This window comes from Sprattus sprattus, assembly GCF_963457725.1.
Source record: "Sprattus sprattus genome assembly, chromosome: 15".
NCBI classification, from domain to species: Eukaryota; Metazoa; Chordata; class Actinopteri; order Clupeiformes; family Clupeidae; genus Sprattus; species Sprattus sprattus.
In genome coordinates this window covers 13,750,011-13,771,542 of record NC_137913.1, presented here as the reverse complement: position 1 = coordinate 13,771,542, position 21,532 = coordinate 13,750,011, and the positions used below count along the sequence as shown (strand labels likewise).

Sequence of the window (21,532 nt, the reverse complement as noted above, 5' to 3'; positions counted from 1 at the left end):
CCAAGTTGGTTAACACCTGGAATTTGCTCAGGTGTATAGGTGCATAAGGTGAACATAAACACATACCTACACAATAAGTACTTAAAACATAAAAACACACGAAGAACTACACCTATGATAAGTCCTCCACATAATACACATTATATAGGATACAAATGTATAAAAAAGGAAAGTAGAAGATAAAATGCAAAATGCAGGGCAATAGTGCAAAAGTAAATGTGCAATGTGCAGTGTGCAATGTAATGTGTGTTAACGTAACACAGACTTGAGGTGAGGGGGCGGGATGAGTGTCCAAGTCAGGTGGGGGACCCGGTGTCTAAAGAGGTAGGGGTGTTGTCAGAACATGCTACCAGTGTGGGTCGAAAGGACAATAAAACATTTAATTAATAATATTTTCGAAAGTTGCATGCACCTAGTGCAGTACATTCTTAATATCATTGGTTGAATGTTGTCGGTTCTGTATCCCTCCTCCACTCCCTGAGATGCCCAGACATGCAAGAGACGTCCTAACGAAAGTTAATGATGTTGTTATCAGTGTTTAACTTTGAACATTTATATTGTAGCGAGGACTTGCTAGTCTTAGAAGTAGAAGTTTCAGGAAGTTATGACTTTTATTATATTATGTTACAATTGCATTATGTTTTGGGTATGTGCTTTTATTTTAATGTGTAACACTACTGCGAAGTAGTTATCTTTGATCTTTGTGAATATTTTGATGTTGTTATCAGTTTTCAACTTTGACCATTTATATTGTAGCAAGGACTTCCTAGAAGTTGAAGTTTCAGGACGTAGTAATCTTTGATCTTTGTGGAAGTCTAATTTTTTTTCAGTTTTTCTGGTTGAAGTAATAAAAGTCTATGTTTTAGACTTTTAAGATTTAAGGCAGTTAGCTTTCTCACTTTACTTACCTGACAAAGCTGAACCCCCAATACAATGTTGAAAAATTAAGTAATTCTTGTGTATATCATTCAACACTACTGATATCATGGGGGTATAATCTGGCCTGAGGGGGTATGAATTGGCTTAGGCCATAATATACCAGGGGTATAATCTAGCCTAGGCCCCTTTAACCCCAGGTATAATCCGGACCGGGGGTTAGTATGGCCTGTTACACTGGGCCTTGTTAATAAGGCCAACTGCAGCCGGGAAAAAGCTGGTTTTGTGACGAGAGGTTTTGGTCCTGCGGACTGCAGCCTCCTGCCGGAGGGAAGGACCCCAAAGAGTTTGTGACCCGGGTGGGAGGGATCGGCCACAATCTCACCTGCCTAAGTGTCTTAGAGGCGAACAGATCCTGTCGAGATGGCAGATTGCAGCCAATCACCTTCTTGCAGCCCAATGTCCCTGTTTGTGTACGACTAAGAATAACATTTATTGCTGAATAAAAGCTTATTTTCCGTCCAGTTCAATTCAAGGTTAATTTTAATGTGAAGTCAGGGGCTGATTTGCTGATTTTCAATTATGTTTTTTAAAATACTTCCTGAAAAATCCATCTGGCCTTGCTATGATCATGTAGCTCTGAAGGGCATGGTTCATAAACGGTGTTTATTACTTTACACTCTTTGTTTCTCTTCTCTTTTCCAGCTTTTTCTTGGGCATTTGTTGACTTATTAAAAATACACATTAAACAATGTATCATACACAGATGCCTCAGGTGTTTTCCTTCTGATATGAGTTATCAGACTAGATGCATTTTATTCTTTCTTTTCAAAACACAACACAGTCACTACACCACCCACAGTTACAGAACCCCAGTGATCTGGCCCAGATAAATAAACCCAAATAAGACCGCCTATAAATTGTCCCTAATATAACTAATTGACTAAATACCTCTCTGCCCATCATCCAGGTGGGTGCAACACATAACACATGGGTGGTGTGCATGGTGAGGTGTGTCCCATTACTGTAAAGTGCTTTAGGTGCTTTGGGAGAGAAGGACTATATCAGTGTTAGCACTTTGTTATGTCAACTGAGGAACAGACGTGTGTTTACACTCTGGATCTACAGCTGCACTAACAACCTAATTTCCCCACCCCCACCCGCCAATGGGACAGCAGAAAAAGTGAGAATTAAGCTTGAACACCACCTGATGTCTCACAATAGTCAGATCCCAAACTTGAAAACATTTAACATCAATGCCTGGTGGTACATGTCCAACACAATGGCAATGCAACATTTTTAGTTGGTTGTTACATACAGTTACAATACAGTGCTATGTTTAACTGCACCGAAATGGTCTTCGTGTCTTTGCATGTACTAAGTGATATGTATCAATGTTTGATATGTAAGTGATGTGTATCAATCAAGGCCAGAATGGATAGACATGCTCAGAAAATGAAATGCTGAACTGAGTGTAATTGTTTTCAGTGTGCACAAGGTGTGGATAGGGTTGAAAGGTCTGATATTGGTATGATGCCAGTTCAGGCCATCCGCACCATACCTGTAGATGCTGTCCTTCCCCTGGTCATTATTGACAATGTTGGTTTCCTATATGCTATAGTGCCATTTAGGACATTTAAAAGGGTGAAATCATATTAATCAACAACTAGACACGCACAGATTGTGTTTTTCTCAATTTTTGTTTGAGGTGTTATACTGTAGTGATACTGTAAAATGTAATTAAAGTAGATTTAATGGTAAGACAGTGGTACAGGGGGTAGAGGAGTCGTTTAGTAATCGGACGGTTGCTAGTTCAATTCCCCTTACTAAGTGTGTATGTGTCCTTGAGCAAGACACTGAACCCCTAAACTGCTCCTTATGTATAAATGCAATTTCCTTGTAAGTTGCTTTGGATAAAAGGGTCTGCTAAATGTCAATGTGCCAATGTAGATTATTCGTTAACAGCTGTTATCATGTTGATGTTATAATAATTAACAAATAAGTGGAATAAATTCATTTTTATCTGTTATTTAATTTAGTGATTGATAGTCACAATATTGGTAATTTAATTGTTTTTAAACTATTACATATTGTCATCCCTCTATGTCTGCAAATAGTATTATGTCAACACTGAGGGATAACAATGTGTAGCAGTTAAACATGTCTGATTTAAGTCTATTGAGAAAGGATTCAATATACTTAAGTCACTCACTGTTAAGTGCCACTTTTGCTGTGTGGCCTGGTAGAGAGGGCAGTGCTTCCATGGCAACGAGGGCTCAAGGGGTTCACAGTGACACAGCTGAAAGACTCCGTTAGGAGCAACAATCAGTGCCTCACAGTGTTGAAAGACATGGATGCAACCCTTAGAGACGGCACTATTTGTAAGAGCGGTTTGTAAGGCAAACCTATTCTTGATAGTGGAAACCAGCGACTGAGCCAGATCCAATAGGTTATTTGAGGGGACAGCAGCAGTTAACAGCACATAACAGTGCAGTGCTGGGATGCAGTGTCCAATTCTGTTTTGCTAGATTGTTTACATTGAGGAAGTGGTGTAGCTATACAGATTACTTGAGTTTCATTTGTATATTGTGTCTAGGTCTGTTCTTCCTGAGGGAGATTCTGGAATATACTGTATTTCAAAATGTAGTTATTTTGTCTGCATTGAGTAATTCAGGAGTCTCAAGACTTTCTCCAAGCAATGCTGTAGTAGACACTTTCACACAAAGAGATGTAAAAAGGAATGAGCGATTGAGGGTGTGATATTTCAGCTCAACAGATATTGTGTATGGCGCAGTCTGAGCGACTTTGTTTCCTAGTTTCAGAGCCAGGACTGTGTATAAACATTGGATTTTTACACACAAGGAGCATTTGCAGAATTCGACCACCTTTAAGCTATTTAGTTGGCTGTTACATGCTATGTAATTGAGGGCAAATCCCTGTTGAAAGTTACACTTGGCTATCTGGACTCGGCATGACAGACAGCTGCGGAACAAAATATTCTTATGTCAGACAGTTTACACATCAATACTGATTAAGTGCTTTGCTTTTATTGTTGTACATATTGTTGTATGTCAAGGACAATATGAACTTATGAACAGAAAATAAACAATGAGAGATTGTGTAACTTCCAAAAGAACTCCACTTACCTCACCTGACTGATAGAAAAACTGCCAATATCTGGCTTTACAGGCTTACAAGGCGATTAGCAGTTTTATGTATTTAGAATCAACAAACACAAACCTATTGGCTAGGAGAATGGAACTGCCAACCTCTGCCATGTGCTAAAGTTGTACGAGGCATTACAATAGCTCATCAGTAGTCATCCTCTGGCACCTCAGCCTGGTAAATGGCAGAACCTGACCCCGACGTGGCCAGGCCAGCACCCTGAAAACCAAACCCTTGTTTGACAACAAGCCACCCAGATAATGTGAGACACAACGGCTAGGAAAAGGCAGTCTGTGACAGGCTGGGAGTTGAACTCGGAGACACTCACTCGTTGTTCGGGGGACCGGAACGTCAGTGCCTGTCTGCAGCTTGGCATGCCTGATTGATGTTCCTCGGAGTGTCCCCTACCACTTCTACAGGCCACAGGGGACTTGTAAAGCCCTGGCTACCGCTGCCATAAATATACATTTGCTTGTTTACCTGACCCTTATGTCACCACAGGAGGGCCTCCTCCCGAGGCCACTTCCCAGTCCTGGAGAGGGGAGAGATCAGTGTGATCTGCTCATTCATTAGGTAGGTGTGACTGGTAAAACTATTTGGCCAATTCTTGAAGTACTCCCTTCACAGATAACAAGTCCAGGAGAACAAATTTAAAAATTCAAACACATAGATAGAAGTCAGTTTATTCGCTTACCACATGCTAGAGAAGACTGGTCAGTACATCCCAGGAACTGATCATCATAACGATAAGAAAATATAACGCATTCCATTCACTGACTATAAGTAAGACTGAGGAAAGGCAACTTAGACTTGCTGAGTACTTCAATGTTGGTTTTAATATCAGACAAGGTTGTTGAACATTTCCGTGCAAACAGAATTCTTTCCTGAACATCATTTATAAATATGATGTTTGTGGTTTCACAAACATTTTTCATACAGCAGTGACAACAGCTTCACAAAAAGAAGCCCAGAGTGAATAAAAACACATTCACACAAACACACGCACCCGGAGGATTCAGAGTGACAGATCCACATAGACCCAAAGACTGGTGGACTGTTTTCAGCAGACTGGAGTTTCACTCCTCGCAAAAACACAGGACTTGAACTGGGATTCCAGCTAGGTCACACTTCAACATGTGATAAGACATTTTGGAAAAAAAAAAATATTGCACATTTCTGTTATTCAGATAAAGTACTGAGCTGTTGCCAACCCTATTGAACTGTTTTAGCAAACCAAACAATGAAGTACAAGAAGCATGAAGTACAAGAAGTTTGGATGCACAACTTACTGAAACTGTAAGTCACTGCATGTCATAACAATGTTAAGACATACATCATAGCATGCGGTGCTAATATTGACAGCATCTAATTCGGTTTGACACAAGCAGTTTGAAGGAGCTTTGATGAAGCTAATTTTGATAAATGTAAGTCAAGATGCAAGGTCCCTAAAAGTCTGTTGTATTAAAACTTGAAGCCTGGGAATAGTCTCAGCACCGCAACTCCCATGTTTTTTATGTAGAACAAAAACACCACGGCCAAATAATTCATCCTTCCCTTACACGCGCACAAACACAAATACACACACACACAGACACAAAACATTGGTCATTGGTCTATGCCTTGGGTCTATACTTTGAACTCATCTGCACTGGATTCTACCCACTACTGTATACAGAATCACCGGTACAGTCTTGACAGTGCAGAAATCCTATAACCTAGCGTCTGAAATATTTACCAACAGTAAATTACAAGCATTGTCAAAAACAGTACCATCTATTGAGGGGTACCACAGTCCTATTACACATTCTGCCAAGCTGAGGGTGCCGTTGGTTTCTTTTTCAACAACAACTGCCGAGAGGCCAGATACATTTCCTCATGGTCTCCCTATGGTAACAGCCGTAGACCTTCTAAGGACTTCAAAACCAGGTTTCACCAAACATGAAGCTGGCATCTCAGGACATGGTAAGTATCTGGCTAAGGAATGTGCCACTGGAAAAAATATATTAAGTCAAGTGTGACGGAGATAACTTGGATGACAGTGAAGACTGTCAAAGCAGACAGACAAGACGAGGAGGGCACGAACGCTCCAACTCCATCTAGATAATGAAGGGGTTTCATGGAGTGAGGGATCAAATCTCTGGTAGGTGCACTTTCACGACTAGCAATGTGAACAATGGTCATTTAAAAAAAAAAGAGAAAAAAAGATGTCAAAATAAAATAAATAACACAGAAACACATGATCATTTCAAAAAGCTTGACTGAAACGCTGCTCACAGCACATAAAATGTCCTCTCTGATCAGTTCAGTGAACAGTCTTCGAATGATGGGGTCACAGCAGCACAGAAGCTTCACCACCTGAGGCTGAGCTCTCAGTTTCAAGCAGTCTAATCCAGTCTCAAGTAAAGTCAGCATGATTATTGCCAGCTTCATGTGACTGTCATGTGTGCACTGGCCAATAAGCCCTTAGCCGGAGTACAGGAGCAGGGCAAGGCCGACCCAAGACAGGCAGGCTCCTACCCTATAGCGTGATGGGAATGTCAGTGGAGCCCAAGCCTTCCTCCAGCCACTGCACGGAAGAGGAGGAGGTTCCACGGTGGAGGGCGGCAGCGCGGCGGTGGATGCGCCTCAGCCGGAGCAGGTACAGCAGGATGGAGAGCAGCACCACGAAGAAGCACGCCAGGAACAGGTAGTGCGTGTTTATGTAAGGGAAACTGTGGCGCCAGTGAGAGTGCACCCCCTTCAGGCTCTCCTGCTGTATGTCCCTATGGGCACAAGACAGAACATGAATTATATGTATTCATTTTCACAAACACAACACACACACACACACACACACACACACACACACACATACACACACACACATTTTACTGTTCAACTTGTAATTGAAATACCCCATGCAACACATAGCAGTAACTGCCTCTGATGGTGAAACTACTGATAAAAAAAAGACTACGATTGGACATAGAAGGGTTAAAGCAGCAGTAAGGATAGTAGGGTCGTTCCATATTATTTCTGCCAAATTGGGAAAATCTTTCCACCACGCGATCTCAGAATAGGCTGATAAGTTTCCCCTTGACAAATACACTCAGATGTGAGATAATACAATCCCAGAGGTTTAGCTTCCAACTCTAAACCTTTCTGTTTAGAATGTATGCAGTACTCGTGGAAACTAGCTTTAAAGTAAGCCTTTTGTCAGTCACTGGCATTTTTCTGATCTTTGGAGCTTAGTAACTTAGACATAAATATAACCAGAGTTCAACAACTTGACACACTCAATATTTACTGTAGATGCCATAGCTGTAACTTGTTGTATGCTGGATGGGATGGCTGAATAGATATTGAGGCCCAAACATGGTTGAAACATTTGTATTTATAAGTATTAAAAATGTCAGGAAAGTACAAGTGTACAGACCTGAGTTTTCAATGTTTTGCACACAGGCATAGACACTTTAAGGACTAATAGCAGCTGAAATTAAAGCATTAATGTGGGTACCGAAAAGGCAAAAAAAAGAGAAGCTTTTCATGCACTTTGTGTCACAGGTCATTTCACCTGGTACTTGATGCCCAGTTTACTTGGAAAGTTCAGCGAACATTTTATGTAAATCAGAGGGATTATGTTGAAAAATTGAGGTATGTGTCGAGTTTCTAAAATACATTTTATGAACTGCAAATTTCTTTAACCTTCCTTTTATGCTAATTACAGTAAAAAAAATTACATCCATTATGTAATGGGTCAAATTGTCCTGCACTGTGCACATAAGTCAAGAACATATTAGTATTATTAAATTCAACATCTGAATCTTCAATTCCATTGGACATCTGCGTGCGCAAGTGTTTTGTGCAGTGCCTTTTATGATCCCTCAAGTGGAATGATAAACATGCATCTTTGATTGTTGTTATGACTGGGTTTTATTGTGTTTACTGGTTGTAATTATCCTGTCAGGGGACAAATGAGCTTTCCCACACTTCCTCTCCCTGCTGAAGCAGATTTTGCCAAAGAGAGAGAAGCACACACTGACAATTAAACACTCTTGACAGTGAAATAGAGCAGGAGGTTTCAGAAACAGAGGACACTAGAGACTAGAGGACTATGTAATTGAAGATCCAGATGTTCCGGTACTAATACGTTCTTGACATATTGACACAGTGCGGGTCAATGTGACCCAAAACAAAATTGGAATTACATTGGATGTAAAAAAAAGTCTAGGATAGTAACTACTACAACAAGGAGGTAACCATGTTTGGGCCTATATATCTACCCAGCCATTCCATCTAGCATAAAACAAATTAGAGTTTTGGAATCTACAGGGAATATTGAACTAGCATGCCAAATTTCAGGTCATATTTATGGCCAAGTTACTCTCCAAAGACCTGAAAAATGACTAACTGAGTAGGTAGCTACAATTTTGGGATAGGTCCTCCCAGAGTGTATTTGTCAAGAGAAAAAATTATCAGCCAATTCTGAGATGTGGTGGATGTCCTCAGGGTGGTTAGTCCCGGACCAGAGAACTCACATATACCAGCAAAATGAAATTGTGAAGGACAGAAAAAACGAGTTGCCTATAAACACATACCACAAACAGTGGTATTCTTGTTAGTGTGGTATTAATAAATGTTGCTCTCGGTTTGTTACCTCAGAGGCAGGAAACGCGTTCTGTAGAGGATGGCTCCCAGCGTCCACTGAACCTCTTTATCGTAGACCAGCAGCGCGGTCTTCAGGTTGTCATAATTCGTGGGGAAGGCGAAGCCCGAGTGGAAAACCTCATACATCCACGCTGATTTGAAACACTGGTACCTGCAAAGGAGACATAATGTTACAGACACGCTGGACCAAATAGAAAAGCTGCTGATTTGAGGGAGACGCAATACCGTGGACACTTACTTGAGTCTATGCAAGTCAGCATGAGAAGCATACAGACCCCGATCAAATCGTTCCTTCAGGGTCCTCCACTGGGTGGCGCAGTAGTTCTGTATAAAAAAACATTAGGAGAGATTGACTATAATATTTCAGACACAGAAAAAGCCTACAGAAGTGTTTTCAAATGTATAGTGGAAGCTGGCCATATCCACAAACACTTGAGAATTCTTTACACCCCACACTACAGCATAAAAGTAAAATCTGTTGTTAGAAATATGTACTTCGTCAATACACAATAACGCATGTAGCTAGATGCCTGCACTCCACTGCATACCTTCGCTGCACTGGTGTACTTTGTGGAGTTGTAGTCACCACCCATGCGTAGCACATCTTCCGTACAGTAGTAGTACTCGGAGAAGCCATAGAACTGACTGTTTCGGAAGTCGATGGCGGGCTGGTAGACGCCGTTGAGGGAGGTGTGCGTCTCGTTGGTGTGGTTGAGGAACGGCTGCAGGAGCAGCCGGCAGGAGTCAAAGTCACCAGTTCCGCGGATGTGGACCCTCTGTCCCGCAGGACCCACTTCATCCTGCAACTCGGTGGGAAGACACGGGTCCAGAACTGGAGTGTCTGCCGTCTCCCCCCCATGCTGGTCCAAAAGCCTGCAGAGAAACACACACAGCTGAGCAATAGCTGACATTTACTTTCAAGCATGGAATCTCATTTCATTACCGATAAGCATAATCCACAAAGGGTATTTAGTGAGATCAGATGAACAGGTGATGATCTTTACCAGATCTTTTACTGTGATAAGTAAGGCCCTTTTGGCCTTCTCTGCACTAAAACAGCTATTGCTACTGCTATTACTGCTGCTACTACCACCACCACCACCACCACCACCACCACCACTACTACTACTACAGATCCACCCACCTAGTGATTAAGCAACTATATACAAAAAGTAGCAGAATCCTGTGGGTTGACATGACTACACCTCGTTTTCAAAACAAATATAACTTTTGCGATGAATATAAAGATGAATGTAAAGCGTCTTACTTGTTCTGAAGAACAGTCTTGCTGACCAGGCTCTCCTCATACCTCTGGCGGGCTGCGTTGCCACCGTAGCCCAGGAAAGTGGAGACATAGACGCGGTATACGTGCTCTGTACGGTGGGCATCACAGCCCAGGTTAAACTCTGCCAGCAGGTTCTTAGCCATTTCCTCCTGCAGAAACAAAGTCAGTGTTAAGGCAGGCAGTGGATTTTTGAGAATAGTATTTTTAAACAAATTACTGGAAGGACATAGAAGTTAGTGAATACTGCAGTTTTCTATTCTAAAGGTTACAACCAGCATGCAATGCCACCAACACCACTCTTAGTTTCAGATTGTTTGTTAAACCCAAGAAGTTGCATCGCACGAAAACCACTCTCCCCACGTGCCTTCAAACACAAAAATCAATAAAAAAAAAAAAATCACTGAGTTTAGAGTTTGATTGTAATTACTCCTGCTTTGATTCACCTGAAAAAGACTATGCGCATATTTGACTATACCCAAACCGTGAGATCTGCACTCCAACATTACAGCTCATCCAATTCAGCTTAGCGAATCTTTACACAGAACCTGACTAACCAGGTGTGTTTGATCAGTACCAAACACCAAAAACCTGCAAGATAACAGATCTCCCAGGTGATCAACCCTTGCTTTACGGTTAGTGCTCTAAAAGTTCATTCCCTGTCCTGTTCAGAACCCATGCTTATCTTATCTCTGCAGAAGGAAGGACCTCAACTCCATTAAACAGACAGGAATGTTCACCGCACAGACAGTGGGCGGTGTTGTGTTGGAAGGGGAAGAAATCAGATGAGTAACAAAAAAGTCAACATACTTCAAAAAATGAAACTGTATAGGATAATAACCTGCTGTGGAGAAGAAAAGCTTACACTTTTGGGCACTTCGAACGCGATCTGCGTGGAGACGCCGCCCATGTCCAGCACACCGGCTGTGCGCTTGCGTACCAGCGCCTCCTGCTGGTCACCCCCTGGGACCTGCACCTCCACCACTGCCTCACCTTCTAGTTAAGAAGCAATGGCTTAAATACAAATCAACATGTAACGATCATCAACAAACCCTTGTAAGTTAAGGAAATCAGGCACTTACCATCCTCTGCATGATTGAATCTTCCGAGGACAAAGTTTATTCCAATCCAGGCATACACACCTGCATAAAACATAAGTAAAGGGAATTTAAATGTCTTTCAACATTTCACTACGAATGCACTTCAGGCTCATAAAAGGTGCCAGTAAACTGGTTGGTTGGTTTGCTCCAAAGAGCAGGCTTACCCTCCTGTTTCCCGGAGATGACCTCCACATGGGAGTCGGAGAACAGAAAGTTAAAATGTACAGGGATGTCAGTCCGCAGATCCTCCAGGATCGCCTCCTGTTGACTGAACATGAAAAACACCCGTCACATCTCAAAGCAAGGACAAACATCACTCTTCATCACCTATATCCAAACACTGAAACCCCTCAGCCTTAGCAAATGCTTATTTGTATACATTCTAAATTCTCTTTTTAAAAGGTCACATTTCACAGACCTACAGACAGAAACCTGCCAATGCGGTAAGAAGAAGGTGAGAAGGTTTCACAGAAATTCAAAGTATGTGAGAGAATACCTCTGTGCAAGGGGGATAATATTTCTGGCAAGACTCTGATCCACAAAGAGCAAACAGTGGTAATAGTAGAAGCTGACGCTACTTTAATCTAAAATTTCCCTTGGCATAAATATAGTATCCATCTATCTATATACCACCAATCATGCAATGACATCAGCATTCTCTAGCTTCTCTTCGACTGAGCCTACTCTATGGACTTGGTCACTCTAGTATGGTTTGTGGTACTGAATGCATTTGCTTTCTACGACATCTCTTGATGTAAACCCTCTTGCAATTATTTTTCTCCCATGCATGGAGTACCTCTCAGGCAGCACTCTCATTCCTGCAGTGCAGAGGATGTACAGAGGGGTTTCCTGATGCTTAAACTTGGGGATGTGCTCTGCAGCGAAGCTTAGCAACGGGTGGATGTAGTCACTGGCCTTTTCTGGCGTGGTTGCAAGCTCTGAGATACCTATCAGTCCACAAACACCAGAGGGTTACAACAACAGCAGGTAACAGAAAACTGTCAATGAAACATCAGGTTTTTCTTTCAAAAGATGCATGTAAAAATTCAGCAACTATGATGCACTGCAGCGTACATCCGGATTTCTTAAAAGCTAGGACAAAGACAGAGTGAACAAGCCAAAAGCCCACCTGGTTTGATCTTCATGACCACTGGCTTCCGGTGCTGGTCTCTCATCTGACGGATGTCCAACAGGTCGTGTGGGTTGCCGTTGTGCCGCGGCCAGCAGTAAACAAACACCCGTGAGCCACTGCTCCCACAGTCAACCACTAGCCCATAGTTAAGGTCGGGGTTACTGGTGTCTGTGACCTCCAAGTCCGTCACTCTGGCCAGATGTCTAGAGGGTTAGAAGGGTGCCACACAAACAGGTGAATGAGCAGAACATCATCAAATACAGTAACAAATCTATTGAGTTTCGGAGAATCAAGTGACATGATAAGCGATGTAATAAACCCTTCACCTGTGAATATGTTTGTCCTCCTTTATCCAACTGTACTGGCCCTTTCCTGTGACCAGCAGCAGGTAAAGGAGACCAAGAAGCCCAGCCAGCAGACCCAGAAAGATCAGCTGTCTGAATGAAGGAAAAAGGATCCGGGGGAGAACGGCTGGTGATATGCTGAAGTGCCAGGAGGCAGGGAAAAGGCAGGATATGCTGAGCCTGTGGAGATCAGAGGAGAGAAGTGGTGAAGGCAAGATTACATCATCAATTCATAATCATTATGGTCCTACGTTTAACTTTTCACAACAGATGTTCTTGCAAACATGTTCTACGACAAAATGCCTTAAAGGGCAAGCAGCATTTGAATTCAGTGAAAGGCAAACGTACTTTCCCATTCTGTTGAGAGGCCCTTAAATCAGTTCGATGTAACGGAGATGCTGGCATTCGACACCTGGAACATTACCGGTAACCCCGCTGATGCACATGGACACTCCTAGGCCGCGACATTACCAACCTGTAATGATGGGACATGATCAATAGATGAACTAGAGATGCATTTCTGTAAGAATATGCAAAGTGTGATTGCTCAACAGTAGCAGGCCCTCACCCTGGAAATTACAGATTATACAACCCCAATGCTGATTTTTATAATTATGAGCATACAGCAGACTAGTACTCTTTAAAATGAATCTGTAGTACTTATTATGTTTATTGGTTGCACCAATACGCCAAAGCAAATTCCTAGTAGGCGTACACTTACTTGGCAATAAGAACCATTCGGATTCGGATTCTAAAACCGTAACTTTCCCAATCAAGGACACATCTGCTGTATTTTTTAGGTAAATGAAGAACCCATCAACACAGATTATATGACTACGTACCATCCAACCCCTAATAAAATTATGCAAAACTTTAGAATATATTTCAAAGGAGAAAGACATTGGAAATTATTGATGTATCGGTATAACGCTCAAATTGTTTGAAAAGAAACAGCATTGACACATATAAAAGGGCATTGATATGGACACAAAAAAAATCGTGCCAAAACACATTTTCCCATTACCCTTAACTTTCTCTTGAAGCAATAATTAGCAACGCCACATCCAACGTTATCTTCACTGACGTGACGTGGCAGTCACTCTAAACTAAACAAATAATTACTTGTATTAGGTAAACGTTACCTGTTCTTACATCTGGTAACTGCCTACATTACAAACCTATTGTCATACATGTCACTGCCGAATACAGATTCAATATTTCGCCTAAAATTAACTTATTTAGCAATGATGCAAGTTAGGTTACTTATTCACATCCCATTGCTACGTTACAGGGCGAAGATGAAACATTACTTGTATCTGACCAGCTGGAGCAAATACTAGCTAGTTGCCAGATAACTTACTTAGCTAGTTAGCAGTAGAACTCCCTCAACGTAACATTCAGTTCAGTTAAATTACTTATAGGGCTATCCAGCTAATAACCACGCTAGCCTGAATTACCTGCAGTATCATACATTCATTGAATAAACGTGAACGTCAGTAGGTAAACCAGATCCTACCTGTCCAATGCAAAGGCTGGTCTTTTACCGTCAACGTCACTGCTACTGCCTTTATACCTGAAGTTACATAACCTGTCTATCGTTTAGCTAGCAAGTTAGCTCTAGCTCGTTTGAATTACTGCTAGCTACGTTATCTTTCTACCTAGCTTACAGCATAGCTTCAGCGTAACGTTGTTAGCATAGCGAGCTGATCCAAGTTACAACGCAACGATTTTGTTAACCGCTGACGTCTATTGAAACGTTTATATTGGTAATGGCTGTACCTAAATATAAGTTAACCAGGCCGTGTGTTACCGTAACGTTACTGATTGATCATCTACGAGAAATGTAGCAAGCTAACTAAGCTAGGACCGGCAGGGAGCTAGCTACCGTTATAACTGAATAACTCTACTTTGTTGGCTATGATAGCTTAGAAAGTTTAGCAAGGAAGCATGCTATCGCTAACGTTAAAGTGAAGCTACCACACTAGCTTCATGTTAGCGAGATAGATGATTCTTTAGTTATATCACTCGTATAATCCTGTCACATAACCACCCTGGCCTATTAAATGTTCTACATACCCAAGCATGCCTTTCTTACAACATCCAAAACGTGTCTCCGCAGTTAGATCCACGTAAGAAGAATCAATTCAAAGCCGAGGAGACTAGCCATCGGCCACGAAAAGCTCAATCCGTCCAGAAGTCGCGCATGCGCAACAGTTACAAGTTAAGCATTTCTTGATTTCGAAAGATCAGTTGTTCTATAAACGTTGCATAACAACCACATATAATGGTCTGATCTAATCTAATTACAGCATTTGAGTGAGAACAACCCTTAAACATAATCTGCGGCACAGACAACGACCAGACAAATGCCATTTCACATTTGCATACAAAGTATTCTGTATCAACTGATGATTCCGTCACACAGAATCAGTTGTTTGGCATCATGATTGTAATTCTTTATTAGAGTTATACACTTCACAGACATTAAAAGGCCACTTTTAAAACTTTTAATTTAAAAAGAAAAAGAAAAAGGATCACAAACATGCCATTACAAACATGAATAAAGGCATATTGCAAATAAAAACAACATACAATAGACTGTAGTTTGATTGCTTAATACATTGATAGAGACATCTGACTGTGCCTCACTGTGCTGGCTCTGGTTTCTTCAGTGGTGAGAGAGGTCCTCTCTGCTGAACACCTGTTAGGAAAAAAACACATAAAGAGTCAACACTTCACAGCAAGATAACAGCCTTTTACCGGTAAATAGAACATTTCATGACGAGCAAAAAGATTAACTGCACCAAAAATAGTCAGCATATGTACACTGTAACATTACAAGCTGTATGTTTTATATTTACATTTAACATACCATGTTTCAGTATAAAATGTAAGAGGGAAATAAGCCATCCATTATAAATGACCCTTGCTGAAGCTCAGTCAATCACATTATTACAAAGACAAAGTAATAGCATTTCAAAGAACTCAGATGAATTCAGAATGGAACAAAACTTGAAAATCGTTCAAAACTTGTATTGCAAGTCGGCAAATGCCACTGTTGAGAATGTACCCTACAGACCTTTCAATGCTAGGAACATTTAAAATGAAATTATCTTAAAAACAGGGGAGAAAAAGCCATCCCCACAGCTCAGACACAGACAAACCTGCTCCAGAGATGTTGAGACGACTCAGCTCTCTGTCCAACTCCTCGTCTGTGATATTTAAATGGGTGTCGGGTACAGTGGGTAAAGAGTGGAAGAAATCGTCGTCAAGAACACCCGTTTTCCTGCTTGTTGGCATAGGGCCTGAGGGAACCTCTGGAAGGTTCAGTTGTCCATCAGGAGCAGACTCCTCTAAAAGAATCTTGAGCTCTTCCTCCAGCTCATCTGTGTCTCCACCAGCTACAGGCATAAACACAGCATCACTGAGTACAGCATATACACAATGATGAATCACTATGGTGCCTCTGTGTGTATGATTTCATCTTTGTGTAGGCAAAATATATGTTCATATTTACCACATAGAAAACCTTACATTAAATGTTGTGAAATACCCTGCCAAACCATACATTATTTTTCTAAATATACATTTGTTTTGGCATGCAATTTTCCATATTCATGTTATGGATGTTGTGCAAAGAGGACTGACATTACTGTGAGGGCCATTCACTAATTTCGCAACACGTATACTTAGTTAAGCCTAAATGTGGTGTACGTACTTGTGTCCAATGCTCCTCCGGCAAGCGTCTGGTTCACTTCGTCCTGAGTATCACACAGCTGAGCACACAAAGAGGATGGAGAACTAGTCAGGTCGAAAAGATCAGGGTGACTTAATGTTATTCATAGAAAAACATATGGAAGACGTCTGACCTCCTGAATCTGATCCACCAAACTTTCAGCCTTCTCCACAGTGACGTCTTTTAATGAGAGACGCAGGGCAGCTACACCAGCCTGGTATGCTTGCATCACCTGCATCAAACACAGACATTAAGTATTGCTTGATGGGACTGAAAAGATACATTTGTAAAATCGATCTAAATGTCAATCACTGCTTCAGATTCTTCAATACCAGCATTCTTACTAAATACATTGTGAATGGGGAAATAAATTGTGCATGGGGAAGATTAAATGAACAATTAAATAAGCATGTTGGGTTGAATAGGTGACAAATAAAGCAGACTAATTAGTATTCAAAGAGGTATGTATTATGAAAAAGCATGCATGACACACAGGCAGAATGCATACTAAACAGTACAGAACCAATTTCCTTTCTTTTTGAGCACAGAAGGATGTCTGTGTGCATGCTTCAGAATGGCAGTAGCATGTGTCTATTTTCTCACCAGACGGTCCGTGTGTGAGTGGGCTATTCTGTCAAGAATACCCTTTACAGTCTCAAGCTGGGCGTAAAGTCGGTCAGCCCTCTTCTCAACACGCTTTCTCCCCTTAAGGCACCTCAGAGCCTGCACAGGGAGCAAGAAATACAGTGCACAACTCATTTAAGTCTTATATGCAGATTTTCTTTTCCTTTTAAGCATCTACATTAACATAGTTCTCACGGTCGACTCTTTATACCAATAGATCCCATGGTATACATTAATACAATTCCCATTAATATCTAAAAAAAATTATGCAGTCATTTTAAAATTAATTTAACATCTTATCTCTGCACTGCTGCTTAAATGTCACAAAAACAATGCAAGATAACGGTCGTTTTGCCCTGTCATTGACACACAGAAAAAAACACATAAGCGACAAATACAAGTCCTGACAAAGTCATGTGGCAGATGACTTACCTGAGATTTCTTCCCCTCACTTAGTAGAGCCTTGGCCTCCTCTTTGCATCTGTCAAAAAGAAACAGCATATATTTGGTTCATCACCTGCCTCCTCTTTTGTTCAGAATTAATTTGTATGAATCTAGTAAAAACAAGTTTGTATCAGTTAAAAAGAATAGTTCGCGTGATTTCTCCTTTGTTTATTAACATGCCCTAATTTGTGTTTAAAGTAAGCTGCCTCTGTCAACGTATGATAGAAGACAATCTTGGATAGTAATAAGTCTGGATTGAATGATTTGTGAGTTGCCTTCAAGGCTTACTTCTCTGCCTCCTTGCCCAGTGCTTCCACTCTCTCTCCAAGCAGCTTCTCGCTGCGTTGCAGCTGAAAGATCCCCAGGTCCACATCACTGACAGGACTCACACGACCTTGAGCTGGCTGGGAGAACTTCACTAGCTGGACAGGACAGACACATCAAAATTACTGATGACACATTCAATTTCCATTGATCACATTTACACCGATTTAACAGATGATATTATGTTACCCTAACAAGACAGTGAATGATGTTATTTTATTAGTAGAATAACTGTCACTTTCAATGACACTTGAGCAGTATAAACTAATTGGGTAACTATCACTATCCAGTCAGCTAACCAGAATTAAAACAAATTCATCAACGCACTTTTTCGCCTTCGTGAAGAGACACGATCACCTGCTTGTCTCTCTGCAGCTGAAGCAGAGCCAAGCACAGAGTGGACTCATCAGGACAGACATGAGAGGCCAGTGTTCTCACATCCTGAAAGGACAGCAGGCACCTGTCTGCCAGTGGGGAGGACCGATATGTCTCCAGCAGCTTCACTGCCCTTTCCTAAACACAACAGACACAAAACATAATTTGTTATTACTGAATGCATGTATTGAAGAGTTGTAAAATTCTGCAAGTAAATAACTCCCCTTTCTTCTCTTAACAAAAACAGTGATATGCTTATCCTCTAATGATAATGTTACATGCTGGTAGGGTGGTAGTTTATTTTGGCAATGTCTGACATGATCAGCATTGGAGACCACACTCACCTTGACCAACTCAATCACAACGAAAGACTCTTCTAGGGGCACACGGCCACTGCCCAAAAGAGTGGACAATGTCCACTTCAGTGGCTTAACAAGCAGAAGGCCAACTCCCCACGACAACCAGCCAGAATCCACATTTGCAGCAAACTCTGATTCCTTCTGCACTTTTCCATTCCTTCACATTAAAATACAAAAATATACTAGATAGTGGTATTTATAGATTGATATCTTTTTAAAAATAATTTGGCTTCCCTTCACACTCGTTTTACAATCATTAAAGAGCCACCAAGTACTGCAGAATGAACATGGAGTACCTGTACATGGACAGAAGAACAGTCCCCAGACCAAGTGGTGCGCTGCCTTTTCTGCGAAGACTTTCGTTCAGTTCGTGCAAAATTACGCAGACAGCTCCACGACGTCTGCAATGGTCTACAATAAGTGGTGTCCAGAAGTCCATTTTACCATCCCAGTCTGTAGGGTCGACATCCCTATTCTCTTTGAACGCCGAAAAAAGGAAAGCCATGCGTGCATCGTCTGCCCAGTCTGGGGGAAATTCGGAAGAGCAATCCTCCCTTGACTGAGGTAAACCTGACATTGCTCTGTAATCAAGGCAAATATAAGTTAATGGCAGCAGGTGAAAGACAACAAACTGATTACTATTATGATAATTGCCGGTATCTAGCAATGAAGAGGAGTGACACTACTGCGCTTACAACGAAACATTACAAACATTGTGTTATTGTTTAGGTACATCATACGTGAGCACGCTAACAAATGAAGAAATTACTGGATTGGTTCCATAATTAATAACGGTATCTGTTCTTCCAGCTCCTAAACTAACAGTTAAATTTAAAGAGTGAGTAGTTTTAACCTTTAAAATGATATACATATCGTTTTAAGATTTATAGGAATATGACCATTTCACTTTCCCAGTTGGCAAAATACTAACCAGCTATCTGGCAAAGCAAAGTTATTGCAAAACACACACCTCAGTGGCTAGCTAGCAGCACTAGATACAAGTCTTGCGAGCATGCGAAGGAAGTGGAAGGCCTAACTTAGGTCTCTGTCACCAGCCAAATAGCCCGATCACCATTTTGGGTCAAACATCTTCGCTAGATGACCAGACAAATCTTCTAAGTCTGCAGTTAGTGAGTGTTAAGATGGAAAGTGAAATGTAGACTACTCTTTGGCCATTGCGGATGTGACAGCAGTGTTCAACCCGGATAACAAAAACACAGCCATCATATCCCGCGTGACGGGTTAAACCATAGATATCTTAGATAAAGGCTAGATGGATTATGGCGGACTCTTGAATGTCCGCACAGGAGGCCATTTTGAGGACAGTATGCTTCCGGTAGGGATCAGTGGTAGCCTACGTTAGGTAACGTCAGTGATCTTCACAATCGTTTACACTCTTCTCTCGCGGAAATTTTGACGGATTTACATATGACTTGATTTACAATCGTCATTACCTTGGTAATAATTCTGGATGCTTGAAATGTGCAGCTTAATTGTGTATCACGGCTATTGTGTATCAGTCATTTTACATCAATTGGCGAGTAATTGTTCTTTCTTTTCAATATAACTTAAGTTGCACATAATAAAACTGAAGTTGCACATGATTTCCAATCGGGTTGGTTTGTTAAACATCTTACATTATGATTTCGACAGGAAATTGCTGACTTTATTGCCAATGAAGATGCCAGAATTTTGTGCAACCTGCTCTATTGAACACTCCCTTGAAACGAGACCTGTCAGAGACCTGTCAATGTTATTTTCATATGAAAACCCATGTTTATAATCCTTCATAAGTATGTAATGCCATAAGAAATATCTTACGTTTATAACAAACCAACCCGTTTGAAAATCGGTTGGAAATTGAGCAAGTTCTGGTTATTTAAAAAGTCCACTACCAACACAATGTTAAGGGGGAGTGAGCTATACTGTCCTCAAAATGGCCGAAATGTGCGGACATTCGACTCCGTCGGCCAGAAACGCAGGCAGGATATCTAGCCTTTATTATAGATATCTATGGGTTAAACCAATCACTACCCAGCTTGGAAATAAACCGAATAAAATACCATACTTACTATATGGGGTTCATGCAATTCCTTTATTCGTATACTTTCTAGTGCGGCATCCGATCTGAATATGATGACACAAGTACGCTATCTTGTCTGATGAATAACACATAGAACGTATTTAGTGGCGTGACCTGGAAGTGACCGGTACTCCTGAAAAACAACGAATGCAAAATGTATCTGACCCAATAGAAAGTTTCGTCTGTAGCCGAAGACGTGAAGAAACCCATAAAACCTTAGGCAATAAAACAAAATCGGAATAAGTTGTACCTAAGTAAAATGTCTGACAAGGAAAATAACCCTGCGCTAGTCGTGTGAACACTTCTGGAAATGGTAATAACGTTTTTGTTATTGTCCGAAGAAAACAGTGTTGTTGAACACTACAGTGAACAGTCAACAGCTGCGTGTATGTGTCTTTTTAAACGACTTTATACAGTTAATGATATACAGCACTGTTTAAAAGTTATTTTCATTTTAAGAAAAAGTTTAAAGGCATACCATTACATTGGGATTTATTTATTATTATTAGTAGTAGTAGTTAGTATTATCTTTAATAGGCCTAACCATTTGCCTGCCTTACAAAGGCATATAATTATCTTGACATACATCATATGCTGTTCTCCAGACATATTTCGGGTTAGACTCATGTCTATGCTTATTTTGTTACTTGTGCATCTTGCATTGAGTCAGTATAGGTCAATTGTATTAATACCTGCAAGGCCAGTCGTCACAAAAAAAACACAACTTTAAAATAAAGTAGTTTGCTAATGAATGTGAGGTAAAGTCTGCTGTCAAACTATGAATGTCAGTAGTGAACACTATTTTTAAATCCACCACCACCACCCCCTCCTCGGAGGACAACTTACAAGAGCTGTACATGGATATGATGATAAAATGTACAGACATGAAAGCAGATGGCATACACTGTTTAGATTCGCTCCATGTCGTATTGCAATCCCTTTTTAAAAGGTACATACATACAAACACAAATGTACAAAATGGCATAATGTTGTATGTTTAGATGCAAGCACACACTTTATGAGATGTTTGGAATATACAAG

The 21,532-nt window shown here is 41.0% G+C and overlaps 2 protein-coding genes across 6 annotated transcripts; both read right to left on the bottom strand.

Moving 5' to 3' along the window:
* Positions 1 to 4,859: 4,859 nt before the first annotated feature.
* Positions 4,860 to 14,727, bottom strand: entpd4 (ectonucleoside triphosphate diphosphohydrolase 4). 3 transcript variants are annotated; one of them, XM_080853096.1, is made up of 13 exons: positions 14,623 to 14,727; positions 12,895 to 13,021; positions 12,529 to 12,726; positions 12,200 to 12,405; positions 11,867 to 12,017; positions 11,235 to 11,338; positions 11,053 to 11,112; positions 10,812 to 10,966; positions 9,956 to 10,122; positions 9,237 to 9,561; positions 8,927 to 9,012; positions 8,678 to 8,839; positions 4,860 to 6,803 (listed from the first exon to the last, which is right to left on the bottom strand). In XM_080853096.1, exons 2-13 carry the CDS (start codon positions 12,900 to 12,902, stop codon positions 6,560 to 6,562), a joined length of 1,866 nt encoding a protein of 621 aa, XP_080709222.1. In that variant the 5' UTR covers positions 12,903 to 13,021; positions 14,623 to 14,727; the 3' UTR covers positions 4,860 to 6,559. The 3 variants fall into 3 exon arrangements, with proteins under 3 accessions (XP_080709222.1, XP_080709224.1, XP_080709223.1); XM_080853098.1 differs by having other exon boundaries at positions 10,836 to 10,966; XM_080853097.1 differs by having other exon boundaries at positions 10,812 to 10,963.
* Positions 14,728 to 14,989: 262 nt separating this feature from the next.
* On the bottom strand, positions 14,990 to 20,540 carry chmp7 (charged multivesicular body protein 7). 3 transcript variants are annotated; one of them, XM_080852475.1, is made up of 11 exons: positions 20,481 to 20,540; positions 18,705 to 18,989; positions 18,394 to 18,565; positions 18,002 to 18,187; positions 17,639 to 17,772; positions 17,339 to 17,387; positions 16,886 to 17,005; positions 16,416 to 16,514; positions 16,265 to 16,322; positions 15,711 to 15,947; positions 14,990 to 15,247 (listed from the first exon to the last, which is right to left on the bottom strand). In XM_080852475.1, exons 2-11 carry the CDS (start codon positions 18,983 to 18,985, stop codon positions 15,192 to 15,194), a joined length of 1,392 nt encoding a protein of 463 aa, XP_080708601.1. In that variant the 5' UTR covers positions 18,986 to 18,989; positions 20,481 to 20,540; the 3' UTR covers positions 14,990 to 15,191. The 3 variants fall into 3 exon arrangements, with proteins under 3 accessions (XP_080708601.1, XP_080708600.1, XP_080708602.1); XM_080852474.1 differs by lacking the exon at positions 20,481 to 20,540 and adding an exon at positions 19,379 to 19,584; XM_080852476.1 differs by lacking the exon at positions 20,481 to 20,540 and adding an exon at positions 19,446 to 19,569.
* Positions 20,541 to 21,532: the final 992 nt, after the last annotated feature.